This window comes from Kwoniella dendrophila, chromosome 1 (assembly GCF_036810415.1).
Source record: "Kwoniella dendrophila CBS 6074 chromosome 1, complete sequence".
Taxonomy (NCBI): Eukaryota; Fungi; Basidiomycota; class Tremellomycetes; order Tremellales; family Cryptococcaceae; genus Kwoniella; species Kwoniella dendrophila.
Genome location: NC_089476.1, coordinates 2,652,440 through 2,674,056, shown reverse-complemented (window position 1 = coordinate 2,674,056; position 21,617 = coordinate 2,652,440). Strand labels below are relative to the sequence as shown.

The window sequence follows — 21,617 nt, the reverse complement described above, 5'->3', positions numbered from 1 at the left end:
TCAAATGGTTCTATATTTTTTACTGTTTAAGCAGAGATTTTTTCAAGGAGAGCCTATTGATCAAAACCGTGTTAGCTTTGTTGAAGAACAACTTTATATGAGAAGAGATAAGACTTACGTTGAGCTTAGCTGGAACGGCACCAGTAACAGTTTCGATTGGTTGACCATCTTTGTAAGCGATGAAAGTTGGCATGGCTTTGATACCAGCTTCTTTGGCAACTTCCTATATAGGTTGAAGTTAGAACGAAAAATCAGTGACATTATCCCTCGATACGTATAAAAATCATTGACGGGGACAGGATGATAGACGAAGCAATTATGACTTACCTCTTGTTCTTCAACATCAACTTTAACGAATTTGACACCTGGGTATTTTTCTTCAAGTTTGTTGAAATGAGGTGAAATCATTTTACATGGACCACACCATGTTGCCCAGAAATCAACTACAACTGGTTGAGAACCTGAGATCTATCAAAAAAGGAATAGTATGTCAGCATTATACTGTCATCAATGAGGATAGTTCAGATGAGAATAGGATACTCACGAGGTCTTTGAATTCTTGGTGGGATTCAATAGCTTTAACCATTTTGTATAATTTATCTACTTAAATTTCTTTTCTATTCGGAGTTATATGAATTGAGATATAGGTCAGTTTAGCTTTTAGCAATGTAAATGTGATTTAAGTAAACAGTCGAGTATTGATACAGTAAAGGCTAGATGGTCTGTGAATAGTAGTAATACAGTGATGATTATGAAAATACAAGATGGGATAAGTGATTATATCGATAACAAGAAATGTTGATTTCCCAAAATCTAGAATATTTCATCTATTTATACCTTTCCTCCCACTCAAGTCCATATTTTTGCTTATCAATCGAACGATCAGAGACTCAAATCCGAAACTCGAACTCACCAAAAAAAGTATCACTAAATGCAGATGATGCTAGATAAGAATGTATAAACAAAAGATAAGTTGAATCAAGATCAGATAAACGAGCTGAATCAGCTTAACCGCTTACAAATGGTATTCTTGACTCTCTCTACAGTGACACGACGTGACTTTTAATGGTGTGTACCAGAACATCACCATGTTTTGGATTCAATCCCCGATTTATCGGCCTAATCCACCAAGAACCCACTCATAATAACCCATAACACGGGTAGTGATTGTGGCACTTCGGGTTTCAGTTCACATATACGTGCTAAAAACATTGCATGCATCGCACCGACAAAACGAGATAAACATTGTTTTTACGGCGCATTTGTATCAATGCATGTGTCTCTATGGAATAAATGGAGATCTATTGTGAAACTAGAAACACTATGTGCGCTTAAACGAGTCATATACTTGGGATTCAACTTGTCTTATGTCCATGGACGACTAATATACGACTCGCCGTAGGATTGTGCAGCTAAATCTCTATTCGCTATCTCTCTTCTTCACACTATATATATTCTGTTCTATTCTAATTCTATGTGATCTATCTGTCTAGTAGATACCAGGTATAAACTTCCATCTAACAACTTTACAGTATTCATCCCAATCTTCACCATATTTAACTGAACATTTGGCGAAATCCCTTCCACATCTATGTGTTAAAACAGCTAAAAAGAAAATTGGATAGAATAAAGTAATTGGTGTATTGAAACCAGCTGTTAAACCCCATGTACAAGCTTGAATCCAATCTGCAGTATAGTTAATCTTTCTTGCATATGCCCAACATCCACCTGTTAAAAGCTTATTACCATGTTTAGTTTGGATATAAGATGGATCTTTAAGATCAGATCCAGGTAAAACGGGGAATGCTTTTCTTGGATTATGTTCACCTTGTTGGTGCATTTTGAAGTTTGATTTTTGTGCCATTGAACAATCAAAGATGTAGTAGAATGTAACGAGTGTAACGAACATAGCAATGTTACCCCATAACGGGAATTCGTATGTTGATGACGCAGCTCTAACCATGTAAATGGTTGGGTAACAGTATGTGAATGGTCTATGTCACAATGGAAAGGTGTTATCAGCGTTCATTCAAACGATGCTTTGCGAAGGACAGCTGTACTCACACTCCGGCCATATTCCAGAAGATCAGCATCCAACCGAATTTTTCGTGGAACATATCCCAAGTTTGAGGAATCATGTGTTCAGCTTTAGCACAGGCGTTCATGTATAAACCAGTAGCCAAGAGCATGTGCCACATGTTGTAGGTAACTCTACCAAGTTCCTCATATTGCTTAACTACACCAGAGAGTGAGATTAAGAACAATAGGACCCATGGCACTCTAACTTCGGCGAACATTTTCAAATCAACTCTACCAAGTCTAGGGTTGAGTGTGATACCCATAAAGTGGTCGTAGATGATATTTCCAGATAATCGCATTGGTTTACCACCATAATGGAAAAGTCTACCGCAGACATCGATGAGGATTGATACTGAAAATGAAACGATCAAAGCTACTGTCATGATTGGACCATAGTTTTCGATGATCCATGGTAATCGATATACACCAGTCTTGTGTAAGACGTATGAAAGGATCAACGTGGCGTACCAAGAGTAAAGTGCGTTACAGTGGTAAGGAAGGGCTTTGTATCCTAATGAGGGAACTGGAAGACCATTTTGAGCGAGACCGGGTAGAATAAGAGCGAAAAAAAGTTGAATAGCGGTGAGACCACAATAAGTGACCCAAGCGAATTTGGTCGGATATGCTCCCTGAAAGAGAAGAATATCAGCTGACGTTATGGATCAAATCGTGTTTTGTGCAGCTCACCTCGTAGATATGCTGACCCATCTTGTTGAGGAAAGGTCGAATGTCGTTTGCTGATGATGGGTAAACAAATTTACCTTGATAGTACCAAAGACATATCCAAAGGTAGTCTACATCGCAGTAATTTTCAGCCATAGTCACACCGAACGTATAAGATGTAACAACTGTCACTCACACATAAGAAGCGGGAATCCAACCATCATGGCGATAACACCACCTGGACCACCAAATTCGTATCTAGATTACGATATGCTGAAATTAGCTATTGATCTTAGGATCTCAAGAGACAGCTGAACATAATGGACTGAACTGTTACTCACTCCCGATGTTCATCTAACTTTTTATCCATTTCTTGACCATGTTCAGTAGGCATAGCATTGATCTTCAACAGAGCAGTTGATTTTCCATTAAGAATATTATCGGAATTGAGGTTACCGTTTGATTTTCTCTTTCTAAGGTTGGACGAAGGTCCATCCATTGTTACTGCCATATTGTCAAATCCAGAACACTTCCTCTTGTAATTGTGATGCAAGATGAAGAAAATAAAAAAGATGTTGTCAATAGATATTGTATTTACTTTTATTTTTCGATGAATTCAAATATTATTGACGTAAATTATTGGACGCGTGGTATATACGAGTACATATACGAGTACTACTGTACGGATGTAAACAAACGCACGGTCCTCCTCGTGTAATTTTCTCGTACGATTTCTTGATTTCGGCAACCTACTTAGGCGACAAAGCACGTGACTCGCACTCTCAACCGTTCCAGCGGAAAGTATCACTCATCAATTTAAGTTTGGTTCAAAAGAAGGATCTTTTTGTTATTAACCGAATTTGATTCTGAAGTGCAAGATATTCAAGAAAGTGATCATAAACTCACTCATTGATGATTGCTACCTACGCCCAGGCTATGTCGAGGACATCGATATAACCACAGTGAATGACCTTCAAATCAGGCAGGATGTCCACCTCCGCTTCGCCTTCTCTAGGCGGCCCTTCAACACCCCTATATCGAATACAGATACACTCATCAGTTTCATCTCATCTTTCAACGGAATTATCATCTCTGCAGACTTTACTTCTCAGAGCTAGGGACCAACACCGTACACAGCTCTTTCTACGACGGATGTATGAGGTACTGAGGATCGGTAAAGCGTTACTCACTTATATCAAAGACGCACCTAGTGATGATCAGCAAAAATGGGAGAAGCGGAAATTACGAGGAGAACGATTGGTCAATTGTGTAAGCGTCTTGATCACATCTCTCACAGTATCGATAATAGACGAAAGAAGGTGCTGATCTCGTGTCCATTCAATCATAGACCATAAAATCGTTATTCACTGCTCAACGCCTAACATCTCAAGTCATCGAATTACATCATTTCCTACCTTTGCAAACTAGTGTTTTAGCTATTTATGCTAGACTGTTTACGATTACTTTGAATATAGCAAATGGCTTAGGTATGGATTTAGAACGATTGATCAGCTCAGGAGGTATCATGTCAAAATCAAAATTAAAACAGAAAAATACCAAAGGGGATGTCAAGGCGGATAACGGGATCAGAACGGATCAAAGAGAAAGTAAACCTAACAAACAAGATATAATAGCTGAAATGGGTCTTTCAGGAGTAGAAGTGGAATTAGGTGAAAAAGTTGAGCGAATGGTATCAACATCAGCTACACCTTCAGCCTCATCTTCTGAACCTAAACTTACAGGTTTACTCGACAAGTCAGAATCACGTGCAAATTCACCTAAATTTTCACGCAATAATAGTTCTGATATGCGTTCAGCTCAAAGATCGGACAAAACATCTTCACACCTTTTCTCGATTACAAATGATGATACTGCGGAGGAGGACATGAGAAAGAGATCAAAAGCTTCCCAAGCGCTGGAGGAGACACCTGATGTCATAAGTTCCTCCACACCTTCGACTGTTGATACCATAAAGAAGAAAAAGAAGAAGAGACCACTTGATATGGACGTGATTTTCGAGAAAACGGAGAACCCAAAGAATAAACAAACCTTTGAGTTGACAGACTCGGCCATAAACGGGCCTATCAAACAAATAAAGAAGAGTCAAACAACGGAAAAGCAGAATGAGTTGGCACTTCTAGGTGATGACACATCTCAGGTGAAAAAGAAGGTTAAGACGAAGAAGAAAAAGGATACAATGGATGATATATTTGGGTTTTAGTTGCTGCTTAGGATGTATTATATATGTCAGACAAAATCTCAAGATTGACTCTGTTGCCAAAAATCAAGCACTAATGAAAATTCAATTAAATCAACAAGTCGCCTTTTCCCCATTCAGAGATCATTTAGGGTCGTTTCACCATCAAAACATCGTCAGACTACAGAGTGGGGCAATGCTCATAGGTTACAGACCATCACTCATCAGCGAACATTACACTTTCAGGAACTCGAAGGAAAACGACTCTTTGGGGTGAAAGGAAAACATGCATATTTTATCATCGTTTCATCATTTCTTCCCTTCTTCTTTCCTTTTTCCTCCTTCATCCAACTAACTCATTTTTATCAATCATGATAATCTATCATATAATACCTATCAACCGTTTACTATGACTTATTGCATACCGCATATTCATCTAATATAATCATGAGGGCATCCAATACATATCGAGAATTGTCAACCTCAGCTTCATCAGCCTCTTCACCTTCCTCTTCCTCTTCAGCACGAAAAAGGGATTTTTCCTCCATATCTTCCTCATTGACTCCTCCTCCTAGCAACCCTTCCAGCTCACAACTAGCAATAGCACCCAAGAACACCGATGAAGCCATACATATACTTCACCAATTATGCGCATTCGAACACATATTTCATGAATTCTTTGCTGTATTAGATGGTTTGATCAAACCTCCAATCAGAGCGACCTCAGAGTTGTACTATGATAGAAGGCATCTATTTATCAACCCAATCACAGGGGTAAGTACGCAAACTCATGTGGTCGTCTCTCTTGGATGCCTTTTGATCCAACATTCCTTCAGGTACTAGCAAAGAGGAACGATAATGAGGACACCCTAATAAAGATGATTGGATTGATGTAAGTCAGTCGTCGCAAACTTCTGCTTATTCAAAAATAGCTAAATTACCTGAAATAGTTCGGCGTCTCAGAAAGAGTTATCAAGCAACAAGATTCCGGATTACTGGCTTGAGAAGTTAGTCATTTTTTACCTATACTATACCTTTTCCTCCTTCTCTTTGAAGAAAATTCAATTGACAACCAATTGCGTTAACAGAATCGAAACAAACTTCTTATCAGCACTATCTAACAAGCAAGTCCACTTACGTTCTGTGCCAGAATTCAATAACCAAGCTGGTCTTTTCGTCAAACCTACTGTATCCGATACCGCTACGATTATTGGTCTTAAAGGTCAAAGTAAAGGCAAATCGACTTCAGCAGCCTACAAACGAGCTAAAAGTACTGGATGGGGTGTAAAATCGAAAGGCGATATCAGTGTTAGAGGTATAGAATTTGTTTTATTCACTTTTCCCCTTGAAATTGGAGATCCAGATGGACTTGGTTTCAACAAAGATTTATTGTTCGATGAAACTTATCAAGAACAAGATTATATATGCTTGGGCCTAGGTATGGCTAGAGCTATAAATGTATGTTCTTTTTTATTGAATCAAAATGCGTGTATCTATTCATACGGAAAGAGATTCAGCTGATATCCTGCAATCGTTGCTCAGCATCGTTGTAACAACAATGTAAATTGGCAATTCTCTAGACAAATGTGCTTCGAGACTTCCATTATTGATGTGGGATGCGTAATTGGGAAACTGAAAAGGAAGAAAGTATTGCTTCGAGGTGAACAGATCTTTGCCTTCTACTCGGACTTATTCGGTATGTGCTGTAAGATCCTTTCGATGATAATGTATGAAAGATTACTAACAATGATCTGTCTTCAAATAACAGCCAAAACCCAATGGTAAGCTGTCAGGATTGAGATGTTGATATTGTTCGAAAGCTAATCCCAGTATTGTAGTCTTTGCTCATCCAAGAAATGTCTGAATCGCCCTCCCGGTTACAAAATTCCTACAACCCCCTCGTTATTTCCACCTTCTACTTCATCTTCGGGATCTACTCCCCTTGTCATCCGTACACCAGAACCATCGACAAATCCATCTCCTGACATCGTCAGTACCGTCCAGATATCGTCTATGGAAGGCATACATGCTAGTTCTTTCAGCGGAAATGGAACCAGCATGATTGATGTATCGGCTGAATTCCTTCACGATGATAACAAATCATTGACAATCAATATCACTTCTGAGGCAGAATCGACACTTGTTCAAGTAGGAAGCGTTAAGCATCAGCAAGAACATCCAACCGTCAGTACGAGTACTGCATTAGCCACAAAATCTAATCATCTCATAGGCACTAATCGGGACAATCCAATTCTGATCGATTGCGATTCTGACGAGGATGAGAAGGACGTGGACAACGAAAACCTGATGGAAATTTGTTTGAACACAGACACCCAAGATGCCGATTTGGAGATAATAAGTGAGGATGAATGGAACAGAAGCAAGAAAAGAAGAGAAAATCCTACCTCTCAGCACAATGGAAATACATCATCAAAAATCGATAATGACCTAATCAAAAATCCGAAGCTAGTACCTATTGAAATAATTGATGTCACGGAAGACGATGAAGACGAAGTACAGTTTGTCAAGGTGGTAAAGAATCAAGGTTATCTGGAATTGGATGCTTTGCTGGATAAAGCGCTAGAAATTGCGGATCGAGATCCGATAAGTAAGTTCCTCCCCTCACTGAACCAAAGCATCTGTTAGAGCTGAGACATAATCCCCGCAGTCGAATTCGCTCCACCTATCGCAAGCAAGATAACCATCGAAGTTGACATTATTCCGTTGGACGAAGATGTCCAAATCATTGACGACTGCAAAGAAAATAAAGCAGATAATTGTAAGGATGGAATTGTAGCTGAAGACAAGAAAATGACGAGGTGGGATATGGTGGCTGATAAACTCAAGAAGGAGAGCGAAGAACTCCGAGATTATAAGAAGAGGTGGAATACGTGAGTGCAATTGTGCTTTGTGAAGGATTCATTGATGTGAGCTGATTGATGATTCTGCTAGGTGTATGACGAGCGGTCGATCAAGCTGACCGACACTCGGTCCCATTTGTTATACTGTTTCATATCCCTTAAGGAGTTCTGTTGTGTGGATGCCTTCAGTATGGTCGAGATTTGAGATTTATTGCAGTAGCGATCAATTACATATATATCGTTAGTATATACATTTGTCATAACATATCCATATTCAAGCTAGCTGTAAATAGATATCATGCATGAGGCTGATAACTATACTCTACAACATGTAAACAAAGGTGCCTGAGAATATAGCCTGCCACACTTTGATGGATTATCGGAGTTAGCGGTAATTTCGATCAACCAAATCGCCACGCTTTTTTCATAGTAGGGATTTTTGTACGGTGAGGGGGTTTCAACAATTTTCGCTTTGGCTCTGAGATTATGCTTCACTGCAGCTTCCCTGCCAGAGTCTACCTAGCAAACGACGAATTCGAGGTTTTTCAACATCACTTACGAGTTTAAAGCCATTTTTTGATAGAAAGCTAGACTTCAAAATCACAACCTTCGTTTGAGCCAACTTTTCATCAAGTAAGTATACCAGTCCAGAACCATCCCATCAGCACGCCAGACCAGAAGAACTAGGATATAAGAAAAGCTATAAAATCAGGATAGAAAGAAAGGTGTCAGACGATATTCAATATTAGATAAAAAGGATCAATAATAGGAGAAGATAATACAAGATTAGGGCTAAACTCTCGTCTTTTTCTTTTCGTTATCTTAGACATCAAAAAACGACTTTTAAAGTCAATCAACAAAAGTTAATTCAATATGTGAGTATAGAAAACATGGTTTGGACGGGAAAATAGAGGAAATAATGCTGATTTCTATCATGGTTATAGGGCTCACTCTAACGTTTGGTTCTCCCGGTAAGCGTCTATATCAGTCTTTGGATGTTTGGATTAGATTAAGGACATAGAACATAGATAGAATTTCAGATATTGGTGTATGGAGTGGATGTACCAGCAAGTTGAAGAATCGGATAATAGGTATCGGATCTTGGCTCAAGCAGCATCACTGTTTTCGTAAAACATACAACGGGGCCAACATTCACAAGGCGACTGCACGAGGAAAGGACTGGAAGGAGGATACAATCAGGGTTGAAGCCATTAAATGGAATATGTTTGACTGACTGGGCTCTGTTTTAATGTGTATTAGACCAAGAAACTACGGTAAAGGTTCTCGACAATGTCGAGTCTGTGCTCACCAAGCCGGTCTCATCAGGTAAGCTATTTTATCATACTCATTTACATGATTCTTTCGAGTTTGAATGCTGACGGATTTTGTTTTCTAGAAAATGGTATGTGTAGTCTCTCAATAACCAAAGGATGTAGAACTATATACGAAAGAAGACAAATAGCAGATGGGACTAACTTTCGTCTTCGTACATAGGGGTCTTGACATGTGCAGACAATGTTTCCGAGAGAAGGTGAGTTGCAAGCAATACTGATGACCAAAACTTTTAGCAAACGCTGACAAATTGCTCAAACCTCTTAGTCTAAGCAAATTGGTTTCACCAAAGTCAGTGAACCCCTTATCTACGATCTCACTATGACTAGTATTATGATCTACAAGCATTTACTGACTGTTGTGTATCTCTCCTCATAGTCCAACTAAGCGGATCTTACCAAGATTAGATTGATCTAGGAAAGTCTGATAGAAAGGGTATCTAAGGTGGATTTTGTATATCCGTGATGGCATAGCTTTCATTTCATCCATGACCAACCAATGTTGCAGCAGATATTAGTTGCATTATTGCCTGCATGATCGCCCGATACATCGTTTTGCTCAACGCTCCAATATGCTGGATGATGCATACAACCTTGACATCAAAATCCTGTCAGATTCTGTTCATATAGGATGCCACTAGATTGAAACTGATAACGGAACTTTAAATCGGCGTTTCCTGATTTGGCATTATGTTACTACTACTCATCATATATAGATAATCCCACGTGGGTCTGAGTACTTTATTCGAGAAAATCAATTTGAACCAAATTTCATGTTCAACCAAAAAGCAAAAATGAAATGCGAAAGAAAAGCAAAAAGATAAAAAAGAAGGTACTCATTTCGTACTATTTTCACTGTTGAACGAAAGATAAAAAATATCTATCAAACTCATCTCTTCTGAAGTTGTAATACTTTGTACTAGTATTGATTCTAGATCTTGTTTTCACTAGCAAGATCTTGTAACTTTCGACAAAAATAAAATAAAAGAGGGGAAAAACGTTCGACGGAAATTTCAAGGTAAGTCCTCATTTTGAGCATAACCACATTCATTGTCCTTCAAACAAGAAGTGAGAAATCAATCACTTTTCCTTCATCATTTTTTGTATTCAATGATATGTATGTTCTGATATGTATGTATACTGATCTTACTGCTGTATTTGCATAACTCCTCTTCATAAATTCTGGCAACATTGTTATCAACGAAAAAATAAAACGAATTATTACGAATTTGAACACACCTTTGATGAACGGTGAATCCATTGATTACACAAAACCTTTTACATCACACAAAATTTGCTTCTTGGATTTCAATACATTTTCCGCATTCAAACAACTACAGACTTTTCGCAACATCAATTTTATCCTTTTCAACTAATCACTATAATAGAATTTTAGGATTACCGAGATAAACGTATGTATATTACATATTTGTATGGCCATAGAATAGTCTGGAATGCTAAATGTTTATGATTATTATTCATAGCCTCGATAATCCAATTTTTCAAAAATCAAAACTCACCACTTTAGAATGACTACCGACACTACTTCTCTTAGTCCAACTGTCGCTACGACAAGATTAAATGCTGCTGCCACTCACTCTGATACAGAAGTGAACAAGTCAGAAGAGGTTAATGGCAAACCAGCAAACGGTCATGATGCTTTAGATCTTGCTGATTCAGTGAGTGTTTAGAGAATTCCATGATGTGGTGTGGTAGCGAAATATTGTGCACGAAAGAAGGGAATATTGAGAGTTTTACTGATGTCGAAAAATTTTCCATAGGCTCAACACGCTGAAAGACTTGAAGCTAAGAGACTTGAACATGAAAGAGCAAGACATGCTCAACGTGCTCGATTCGAACAGCAAATGCAAGAACTTGAAGCTTCTCAACTTGCTGAAGAACGTCAATTACTCAATGGTAATACACCTTCAGGTGAAGCTGCTTCAGCACCTACCACACCTCCAGGTCGATTACCTCACGCAACGACAGCTTCTGTACCTGATACGAAAGGTGCTCCTGCTCCTATCGGTCCACCAGGTCGAGAAGGTCTTAACGGCGCTAAGAGTATGCCAGGTAGTAGAAGAACCAGCACATATGGAGGGACCTTTGGCATGGAAAAATTGAGCTTGAGTGTAATGGCTGATCCTAGTAGAAGAGATTGGGCAGAGGATGATGATGTTGATGCAGAGGGTGCTCAAAGTGAGTATAATATCCTCTGAACAATAACAAAATAGATACTGATTCGACTTAATAGGTTCTGTCAAATACCTTCAAATGGGTGATGATGATCCATTCCCAGGAATTCCTAAACAAGATAATAAGGTATGTACAAATTCTACAATTAATGCTCGTTTGAGTTCTGACCTGACACTAGCGACTTTCCGCCGCCTCTGCTGCTCTTGATCTTGCTCCTCTTTCACAAACACCACCACGTGCTTTCGGTAATCGACCTTTCGACACATCCTTAAAGACTGCTGAATGGCCACAATTCTCTGCTGTCCCAGCATCTGCCAATCACGCTGCTACAAGAGGGTTGACTTCACCACTCCCTGGACAAGGCTTGATGAGTGATGATGGTCGTGATGGAAGTAGAAAACCTTCGCCAACTGGAATGGCAGATTCGATCGCTAGTCTTCCAGCTATGCCCAGCAAATCTGTTCCAGCTACTCCATTCGGCTTTAACGGTATCAACAATGCTAAAAGAGCACCTGGCCCACAAGAGAACGCTGGTAGTGAAGGTTTGAATCAATCTCAAAGAGGTTACTCAAATCCTGACTTAGCAAGGGCTTTCGGTAAAGTTGGTGGTGGTTTCTCCATCAACGAAGCCGGTCGAGTGAGTAGTTTTTGTGTTTCTCATGTTGTGGAGTTGTACTGATCGTCTTCTATCTTTAGCCTTACGATGCTTACAGCGCATTCCCACCTTCTAATGTTGGCGGACCTGGATTTAATCCTCAAGCTCCTTATGATCCATATGGGTTTGAAGATGACGGTTACGGTTCAGGCGCCCTTTATCCTGGTGGATCCGTAGGCTTGAAAAACAAACGGGCTGATCAAGATCGAGAATGTAAGTGGGCATTGTTTCTTACTTCTCAATATCACTTGTTTATATTGTTGTTCTTTTTCAGTCAACCGATTCACTGGTGTTCGAATTGAAGATCTTCAAGGCGAACTACTTCCACTTTGTAAAGATCAACATGGTTGTCGATACTTACAAAAGAAATTGGAAGATGGAGAATCTAAACATCGTGATATGATCTTCAATGAAACCTACGGTCATTTCCCTGAACTTATGACAGACCCCTTCGGTAACTACCTCTGCCAAAAATTACTCGAATACTCTACAGAAGAACAAAGATCAGCAATCATCGACTCGGTCGCTAATGATCTTGTTGGCATCTCACTCAACATGCATGGTACAAGAGCTGTTCAAAAAATGGTTGATTTCTTAGCTCAACCTAGACAAGCTAAACAGATCAGAACCCTTATCATGGCTTTAAGTTTGAACGTTGTAGCTTTAATTAAAGATCTTAACGGTAACCACGTAAGTTGCTTGTAAACGAAACAATACAGTGAGCAGGGCTGATGAAAATGATCATTCAGGTCATTCAAAAATGTCTTAACAAACTCATTCCAGAAGATAACCAATTCATTTACAATGCCATTGCCGCCAACTTGATCGAAGTAGCTACTCACAGACATGGTTGTTGTGTGCTACAGAGATCAATTGATCATGCCTCTCCAGCACAAAGAATGCAATTAGTCACTGAGATTATCTTCAATTCTCTCTACTTGGTGCAAGATCCTTTCGGTAATTACGTTATTCAATATATCTTGGATCTCAATGATGCTAGATTCTCTGAACCATTGATCAGAACTTTCATCGGCAATGTATGCTCATTATCCGTACAAAAGTAAGTACTCGCCTTTTTTTTTACACTGCTGTATTTCAAAAGAATCAAGGCTGATCAATGAGCTATTCATCAGATTCTCTTCAAACGTTGTTGAAAAATGTGTTCGAGTCGCGGACCCTGAAGTCAGAAAGGGCTTAGTAGGCGAATGTCTTAACAGATCTCGTCTCGAGAAATTGCTTAGAGATAGTTACGGAAACTATGTCATCCAAACTGTCTTAGATTACTGTGACATTGGACAACGAATGCTCCTGGTCGAACTTATCAGACCAATCCTCCCTTCCATCCGGAACACACCCTACGGAAAGAGAATTCAATCCAAACTTGCCCGAGAAGACGCATCATTCAGCCCTTACGGTCAAGGTCAAGGCAATGGTAATGGATATGGTGGTCATGGTGGACATGGTGGCGGACGAGGTTACGGTCGAGGTGGATATCATGGATCAAACCGTGGACACATTGGTCGACCTCAATTGCAGCACGTCAACGCTTTGACCGATATCTATGGCGGAGGAGGACCTTTCATGCAATATGGAGGTGGACATATGCACCCTGGACAAGGTCATTTCCACGGTGAGCAACGAGGACCTGGTGGACCACCACCACCTCAAATGGGACCTACTCACACTGGTATGAGTTACCACGCACCTGGTCCAGATGGTCAACCATGGTTACATCTTAGAGGGCCTACTGGTGGACCTGCACCAAATTGGCACTTAGGCGGTCAAGAAGGTCCTGGTGGACCTGGAGGACCTCAACATATGCCTCATCCAGGTATGCAACCTCAAGGTGGTGAACCAAATGGAGAAATTCAACTTCTCTCAGAAGATGGTTTAGCTTTACCTGCTGGTGTACCAAACGGTAATTGGCAAGATCAATCTGGACAAGCTTTCGTTCCTTACCACAATGGTCCTTCCCACATCCAACCTATGATGTAATTCAATAAAATCATTCAACATCAACACCAAGAATTCCGCTCTCCGTCAATTTCATTTTTATCAAATTATTATCTTTTGTTTTGGATTTTTATCTTCATTGAGGCTTTATTACTTTTTCTTAATCAAGACGTCGTTAAAAGAGTCTGATTTGTTGTTTTAAGGACCGAATTTACTGTATATTTATATAACCCTGCATTAAAAAAACGTTTTTGATTGTTTTAACATTATTGGTTCCGGTTATAGAAAATATCTACAATTTTTCTTCTCCTGTTTTTCTTCTCCTTTTATGTGAATCATTTAGTTTGGTTTGATTCGGGATTGGGTTTTACCGTTAGTAGGGAGAGATTTAAAATAGAAAGGCTTGATCATTGTTGTTTTTGTATATGATTTATTCTTATATAGTATTACAAATTTAGTAGTTGAAATGTAGACGAGCGAGTATATAATGGGTTAAAGAGGGAGAGAGGCAAAAGCAAAGGTACAATTTGCGGAAGATCTGTTGAGTATTATATATAGATTAAGTTTGGCTTTTAAGTAAAAGTAATTTCATAAATAGATTTTTTTATCATATTGTTGTTTTCCTTCCCTTACGGGAAGTCATATATCAATAATAGGTGTCTGAATTCAACTTTTTTTGAAAAGACTATCTGTATGCATTTTGTTTGTGTATGTGAATTTGACAATTATAGATTGCAGTAGCAGATATCAAAATGTAGTCCTCACAAACGCACTAGCTATCCCCCTTTTACAGCAGCTACAGCCATACTTCTAAAATTGTTTCTACCTGTTGTAAGTTGATTGATAAGTTGTCGCTTATTCAATCCGAGCTTTTTCATGGTATTTGGGAGTATGAAGAGGGAAATGAATAAGAAATAGTATGGAGATATAATCAGCTTTGTGTAGTGGACATTGAATTATACACAAATGCGACAAAAGAGCGTGTACCTTTTGAGCCATTTCATCCAAATTAGCAGCTTTATAACCTAATGCAATAATTTGATCCATGAATTGTTCCTTCTTTTCTGAATCCCATTCTCCACTCATACCACTTGAAGCTGATTGATCGGAATTCGATTTGTTACGCTTTTTTGGTGCTGACCCAGCTGAAGAAGATCGACTAGATTTGCTGTTCTTCTTCAATGGTATCTGAAACGTCCATGGAAGGTTTGACATCCTTATCATCATCCGATTCTATGCTTGTTGAGCCATGATGAAGATCTGGTGTAGTGCTGTATGAGCGTTTCATGATGTTTCTGCAATTTTATAACGTCAGCGTCATTGGCTTGAATGTGTAGCGTAAACCACCTTTGTTGAGCCAGCTATAATGATACTCACCTTTTGATTGCCACTATGTTGTACAACTATCAGTCAGAGGTACTGAATGGAGGTAAAAAACTGTTAGCTAACAAATAAAGATAAAAAATCGAAACTGACAGAAATGAGATGGTCTCACATGTTCATTGAACTGGAAAGTGGAACCAGGTATATATCCGCAGTTTGCCTTATTTTGCGCCCCATATTAATGGCTGATATCCATTCAACTTCTCCAATACCTCCACCATCCCATAGGACCTCCTTTGAGCACTTCAAACCAAATTTCTTCGACAAGTAAACCTTCCAACCAATGCATATTCTTATCAGGTTCGACGCCTCTCCCTAAACGACAAAGCTGCCATTCATGCCATAAAGTTGAAATTCCAGCTCCTACCAGACGTATGCCATTTTTCGATTTAGAGGAAGCGTCTAGAAGACGTTTCATTAAGTCCGATCCGGGTATATCATATCCCCCAAATCTCGCTTCTTCTTTTGGAAGATAGTCGTTAAGGATGATTTTATTGGGTAAGTCTGGTATCAAACATGCTGGTCGACCTATACCTACTAAATCACACGCTCGGTCTTCAAGCGAAGAAGTGATTAGACCTCTATCGTGCAGTCCCCCTGTAAGAAGTATAGCTGGACCTTCTGGTGGATTGGCCAAAAACGGTGATAATGATGAAGTGAAATGTGAAAAGAGCGATTGTCGAGCAGAAGAAGGTGATTTTAGTGACTCTGGTGAAGCAAACGCAGGGCGAGAGTAAGTTCCACCGGAAATTTCGATTATATCGAGTGTTGACCAAGAAACGAGAGTTTTGACTATTTCAGTAGCTTGAGATTCATCAAGACCTATATTCTTGGTCAGCAGGGCGTAGGTATCAGCGAAGCGAGATGACATATCGCTTACCTCCTTCAACGAAATCAGAGCAATTAATTTTGACCGCCTTTATGAACTTTCTTTCTGTGTTATCATGAATGCCTTTAAGTATCGAATGAAGTAAGTGAAGCCTCAATGGGATATTGTTTGGTACGCCAGGTAACGGCAATGGGTTGGGATTCGTCTATCAAACATGATTAGCTACCTGACAGCCGGAACATTTGTTGAACGGGTGACTTACAAGAGGTGAAAGGTATTCAGCCAATAAATATCCATGCGCAGAATGTATCTGTACACCATCCCAGCCAGCTTTCTCAGCCAACACAGCTCCTTCAATAAATCCGTCAATAATTTCAGACCATTCTTCAAGATTCGTAATTTTACGAGAAGGAGTTGGCCAAACTGCATGTTCCCATATCCAGCCCATCATACCTTCGGAAACGCTAGGGCGTTCTGAACACGGGCCGATAGCTGGTTCCCATGGCCATCGAGACAAGTTGACCGTGGAAGAAGACTGTAAGCCCGGATGTGATATTTGCATGAGTAGTAAAGGTGGTGAAGGCGAATCATGTACAGCTGAAGCGAGCTCGTTATATGCTTTCAATGTTGATGCTCCATCAGGCAGGGTTAGGTCATGGGGTGAAGCCAGGTGACGTGGATCAACCTGAACGTTTCCTGTGCATCGAGGACACAATCAGATGCAACATTTTCATTCACGAACAGGATTGCATTACTTACCAGATATTACAATTCCCCAGCCTCCCTCAGCCCATCTTTTGTATAAGTTAATATGCCCTTTTCGAGGTGGTCCCCCTCCTAAGCCTATCCCTTCAGCCATGGCCGCCTGGGAGAAAAACAATATGTCAGCAACTTAAACAGTACATAGATTGTTCGCATGACTGCGATCACCTACTTTGACCAGCCTATTTCTAACGACAACGCCATTGGGCAAAATTAGTGATGAAGCGATAAGATCGATATCATGGCGGTCGAAATTGTCGCCCTTATCAGTTGTTCTGGTCATTCCAGCCCGAAATCAACCGACAGGTGTCTTTTGCAGTGAAATATGTCCTGCCGTTTACTTTTGCTTTTGAGGTGGTTTCAAACAGATATGAGATATAGTCATCAAAAGTAGGACAGTATCTCAATATCTACACCCACTACGATTACAATTTGTACAATTCAGGCTTTCTCAACTCGAATTCTTAGAAACGCTCGAGCAAGTGGAGCCCCGTCGTTAAATTGCTTGGCTGAGTTTTGAAATTTGATTCCGCTTATCCTCGGTCTTCGCCACCATAAGATTAACATATATATACGACATTTGCATATTAAAGGCACAACATTATTAACCTCTTCCGAGGTCGATAAGCTATAATCCACTTGGTTATTATCTTGTTTTCCTTGTGCTTAGACTACTTCAACGCGATCGTTAGTGTGACACTTTGCCTCAGTATAGCCAGAGGTAACATTCAAGATGGCTTTCGAAGATGAGGCAGCAGATTCTATGGCCTCTTTTGGGTTATCTGGAGTATTAGCTTCTGCAGGTATAGATTTAGCTTCGTTAGGTTCGTTTTTAGGTGAAGGATCAGGTAGTTCATCAAAACAAATAGCAGAAATTGAAGCTGGTGATAATGACGAAGATAAATATGAAGATGATATTTCGGTAGATGAATTACCTGGAGAAGATCTAGAGCAAAGGAAAAAAGCAGAAGAAGATAGAAAAAGAGAAGAAGAAAGATGGATTAGAAAAGGTATGGAATTAGCAAATAATTTATCTCTTTCAACATCAGATAAAGGTAAAGGTAAAGCGATTGATGGAATTCCAAGCGGCAAATCAAAAAAAGAATTGGAATTAGATGAAGTCATGAAGATTTGGCCAAATTTCGAAAAAGGTAAAAGGTTACGAATGAGTGAGATTTTCTATCAAACTCCTCAAGATAGGAAACTTCTAAGTGTACAAAAGAAGAAGAAAAGGAGATTAGAAAATGGTCGAGAATGTAAGTTATAATTTTTATCATATGTGGTAAATCCTTCTTCATATGCTATAGCGAATATAAGGTAGAGCTAAGAATGTTTATGCTGATATCTCCCTTAGTCACATTCACTGTGGATTCCAGCACAATACCGAATCTACCAGCAAGCTTTCTACTTCCATCGTTGCCTCAGCTTGACGTTCGTCCCTTCGACCAGCCGAACTACAAAGCTCCAATAGGTGCTTACTTCGACAAAGAATGGGTTAAAGAAGCAAAAACGCGGCGGAAGCAGGAAATGACGAGACCGCCTATAGGAGTAGAACCGGATGATTTATTGAATGATGTCTCACAGTCAGAATGGCAGGATGATCTGCTGGGACACGCATTAGAATTGGAAAATTGGGAGAATGGGATAGTAATGTGTTCATTGTGAGCTGATCCTACTTGTCCGTCTTGGTTGAAATCTTACTAATATCGTGTGTAGAGATATCAAAGATGACAAATCCTTTGAGCCGCTGGCTCCACGAAACGGTATATTAGATTCCGGTGATTGGCTCAAGGAGGTAATTTGGGATGCTAGACGTGTCTCGCCTGACTTGGTAGAGAGTGAAGAAGAGGAAATAATACCTGAAAAGGCTTCGAAGCGGTCTATTACCGTGGCAAAACCTGCTTTAGCTAAATTAGACCCGTTCAATATGTCGAATGATCATTTATATGAACATTCTCGTGAAGCTAGATATAGGATTAGACAAACATTCGGGGCTATAGAAGTGTTTCATTCGTTACCTGCCAAGCAACTGCAGCTTCCATTTGTGAGTTCAGCTATAAGAGGCAACGTTAAATGCTGTATAAGCTGATGAGATAACTTGTCTAGTACAAAACGACTTTCACTAAATCCGAAGCTCGAGCATGGCATCGACCTGCTTTACAGTTTCCTACAGGAGTTACATTCTCATTTTCGAAGATTAGATCAAATCCGTCCGCCTCTGTTGGCTCCAAAAAGAAGCAAATCGTCGCTGATCCGTCAGAAAGATTCAAGTCTACTAAGGATCTCACGTTGGCGGAAAAAGGTCCTTACGTCTTACTGGAATTCTCGGTAAGCCGGTCACTTAGGTTATTCATGCAATCAGCTGACGATATCGTAGGAGGAATACCCGCCGATTATGAGTAACTATGGTATGGGCACAACTATTGTGAATTATTATCGAAAGAAGGATGATAAGGATGAACATGTTCCCAAGCTAGATTTCGGACAACCCTCTATCCTTAATCCTGGTGATGCTGAACCTTTCATGCTTGGATATGTGGATAGAGGGAATGTAACCCAAGTCATACATAATAACCTGATCAGAGCACCTATATTCCGACATACACCCGAAACTACCGACTTTCTTGTCGTTCGTCAAACAGTTAATGGCCATTCATCCTTTTATTTACGGGCGATCAACAATCTCTTCACCGTCGGTCAAAGTGTGCCCAACGAGTCGGAAGTGCATGCACCTCACGCTAGAAAGAATACCAATACATCCAAGATGCGTTTGATGATCATCGCATGGTTGTTGATACAGAAGTCGAAGCAGAAACGATTTAAGATGGCTAAATTGCTGAAATACTTCCCCGATCAGACGGAACTGCAGATGAGGCAAAGATTGAAGGTCAAAGGCAATGTGAGTTGTTGGAATGGTGGGTCTGCTAATTTACCTCAGCTGACATGCTTTTACTACAGGAATTCCTTACTTTTGCCAGAGGGCCAGGCCCAAATCAAGGTTATTGGATGCTGAATCCAGAATATGAGTTTCCAAAAGAACGCAAAGAAGTTCTGGAGCTTTGTTCTCCTGAAGCAGCGGTATTGTTTGAGGCTATGCAAGTTGGTGCAAGACATTTGCATGACGCTGGTTATCACAAAACTGCTGAAGGTGGACAAGAAGATGAGGATGATGCTGGCTTGGACATAGAACAGCAATTAGCAGTCTGGGAAACAACGCATAACTATAAACTTGCCGAGGCACAGAAAGCTTGGTTAGTGGTTCATGGTGAAGGTGATCCTACTGGTCGAGGTGAAGGTTTCAGTTTCCTGAGAGCAAACATGAAGAATTATTTCTTGCGAAAAGGTGAAACTGAACAGGGTAGAAGACGTAAGTATCTCCAATTTAGCTTTGCCGTACTCGAGGTATCTATAACAAGCTAATATTTGTTGATCTATTGATTCTAATGCATAGTGGAAGCAGAAGCGAAAGCTGGAGGAGCAGTAGTGAAGATATCCAATGCCGAGCAGAATAGGATTTACGAAGAAGAAAAGAGAAAAGTGTGGGATTTACAATGGAACTCTTTATCTAATCCTAATCCACCAGATTTCAGACCTGATGAAGACGATGATTTCAGTAAACATATTGCCAATACACCTGCAGGATTAGGTCCTAGGTTCAATAGAGCGGATAGTAGAAGAGCATTTTCGAGAGGAAATTCAATGGCTAATACACCAATGTATGCTGATTCACCAAGAGACATGTCCCCAGCAATGAGTTTGGATGGCGAATCCACTTATACAGGTGCAAACCCTACGGCCGGGAAGGTATTGAGGATCAAAAGAAAGGTATGTCAACTTTCGATTTTCAACTTCACCGGCGTGACGCCGATAACGCTGACCTTTTTCGATATCCCTCTATATCGCTCAGGTCAAGGGAAAAGAAGTGGTTGAGATTGTTCGTGATCCAGCTGTTATACAGAGTTACCTTCGAAGATTAGAGGATAAAAAATTGGAATATTATATGGAAAATTACGATCAACTTGCTCCTACTGGTAATGAAGAAGATGACGAAATCAGGAAAGCTGCGTAAGTCAGATTTTTGCTAGTTGCAATGAACATCTATATGCTGAATATAGGCTGATTTTCCTCGTTATTCTTCATTTTTTCGCAGCTTGAGGAAGAAGATTGAACAGTACAAGCTGAATCAGCAAAGAAGGTTGATGAGGAAGAAATACGCTAGTAAAACTCTTGATCCTGCCGATGTAGATGGGATTGATCTTGAAGGAGGGGTGAGTCAAAAAATTCAGATAGTTCGAGTCGTTATCTGATCACTATTTGATGTTTGACAGAGACGTAAATGTGGTGCATGTGGTCAAATCGGTCACACAAGTAAGTCAGCTGCTGCCTTTGTTCCTTCCAGTGAGAATCAGCTGATCGCATTTCCATCTCCCAGAGGCCAACCGAAATTGCCCAATGTTCAACGCTTCTTCTTTCGCGCCCTCACCATCAATGTCTACTGGGGGTGGTACACCTTCAGCTTTCGGGGGATATACGCCTGTAGAGACTATTGATAATGCGCCAACGCCGAGTACCTCGTTCAAAATTAGAATAGGCGGAGGACAGAGATAACGTAGATATTATGACATATGTTCTTTCCATTATCATATAAACCTATGTATCGTCATGATATGTGATATGAGTTGTAGAGCATTGACATCAATAGCAAGTG

General features: G+C 40.0%; 8 protein-coding genes across 8 annotated transcripts; 4 read left to right on the top strand and 4 right to left on the bottom strand.

Annotated features, from left to right (window-relative positions):
- Positions 1–26: 26 nt before the first annotated feature.
- Positions 27–586, bottom strand: L201_000954 (thioredoxin; the record flags this gene model as incomplete). Its single annotated transcript, XM_066216749.1, has 4 exons — positions 27–53; positions 119–223; positions 328–468; positions 545–586. The coding sequence occupies 4 exons, from the start codon at positions 584–586 to the stop codon at positions 27–29; spliced, it is 315 nt and encodes a 104-aa protein (XP_066072846.1).
- A 903-nt stretch (positions 587–1,489) lies between these two features.
- On the bottom strand, positions 1,490–3,253 carry L201_000953 (uncharacterized protein; the record flags this gene model as incomplete). The annotated part of the gene is made up of 5 exons (XM_066216748.1): positions 1,490–1,994; positions 2,065–2,708; positions 2,767–2,873; positions 2,939–3,000; positions 3,084–3,253. 5 exons carry the CDS (start codon positions 3,251–3,253, stop codon positions 1,490–1,492), a joined length of 1,488 nt encoding a protein of 495 aa, XP_066072845.1.
- Positions 3,254–3,729: 476 nt separating this feature from the next.
- L201_000952 (uncharacterized protein) lies at positions 3,730–4,963 on the top strand (the record flags this gene model as incomplete). Its single annotated transcript, XM_066216747.1, has 2 exons — positions 3,730–4,011; positions 4,091–4,963. 2 exons carry the CDS (start codon positions 3,730–3,732, stop codon positions 4,961–4,963), a joined length of 1,155 nt encoding a protein of 384 aa, XP_066072844.1.
- A 423-nt stretch (positions 4,964–5,386) lies between these two features.
- On the top strand, positions 5,387–9,519 carry L201_000951 (40S ribosomal protein S29; the record flags this gene model as incomplete). Its single annotated transcript, XM_066216746.1, has 14 exons — positions 5,387–5,713; positions 5,776–5,831; positions 5,890–5,946; positions 6,028–6,397; positions 6,482–6,635; positions 6,708–6,720; positions 6,778–7,547; positions 7,608–7,830; positions 8,745–8,771; positions 9,061–9,126; positions 9,197–9,202; positions 9,295–9,331; positions 9,400–9,423; positions 9,511–9,519. The coding sequence occupies 14 exons, from the start codon at positions 5,387–5,389 to the stop codon at positions 9,517–9,519; spliced, it is 2,139 nt and encodes a 712-aa protein (XP_066072843.1).
- A 1,141-nt stretch (positions 9,520–10,660) lies between these two features.
- On the top strand, positions 10,661–13,977 carry L201_000950 (uncharacterized protein; the record flags this gene model as incomplete). Its single annotated transcript, XM_066216745.1, has 8 exons — positions 10,661–10,810; positions 10,913–11,330; positions 11,386–11,453; positions 11,506–11,964; positions 12,024–12,195; positions 12,257–12,672; positions 12,732–13,042; positions 13,116–13,977. The coding sequence occupies 8 exons, from the start codon at positions 10,661–10,663 to the stop codon at positions 13,975–13,977; spliced, it is 2,856 nt and encodes a 951-aa protein (XP_066072842.1).
- Positions 13,978–14,711: 734 nt separating this feature from the next.
- L201_000949 (uncharacterized protein) lies at positions 14,712–15,150 on the bottom strand (the record flags this gene model as incomplete). Its single annotated transcript, XM_066216744.1, has 2 exons — positions 14,712–14,804; positions 14,923–15,150. The coding sequence occupies 2 exons, from the start codon at positions 15,148–15,150 to the stop codon at positions 14,712–14,714; spliced, it is 321 nt and encodes a 106-aa protein (XP_066072841.1).
- Positions 15,151–15,514: 364 nt separating this feature from the next.
- Positions 15,515–17,192, bottom strand: L201_000948 (uncharacterized protein; the record flags this gene model as incomplete). Its single annotated transcript, XM_066216743.1, has 5 exons — positions 15,515–16,140; positions 16,199–16,352; positions 16,410–16,843; positions 16,907–17,012; positions 17,082–17,192. The coding sequence occupies 5 exons, from the start codon at positions 17,190–17,192 to the stop codon at positions 15,515–15,517; spliced, it is 1,431 nt and encodes a 476-aa protein (XP_066072840.1).
- A 450-nt stretch (positions 17,193–17,642) lies between these two features.
- L201_000947 (uncharacterized protein) lies at positions 17,643–21,517 on the top strand (the record flags this gene model as incomplete). The annotated part of the gene is made up of 11 exons (XM_066216742.1): positions 17,643–18,165; positions 18,264–18,570; positions 18,626–18,953; positions 19,016–19,237; positions 19,287–19,796; positions 19,868–20,276; positions 20,361–20,734; positions 20,817–20,974; positions 21,060–21,177; positions 21,238–21,277; positions 21,342–21,517. 11 exons carry the CDS (start codon positions 17,643–17,645, stop codon positions 21,515–21,517), a joined length of 3,165 nt encoding a protein of 1,054 aa, XP_066072839.1.
- Between the last annotated feature and the right edge of the window lie 100 nt (positions 21,518–21,617).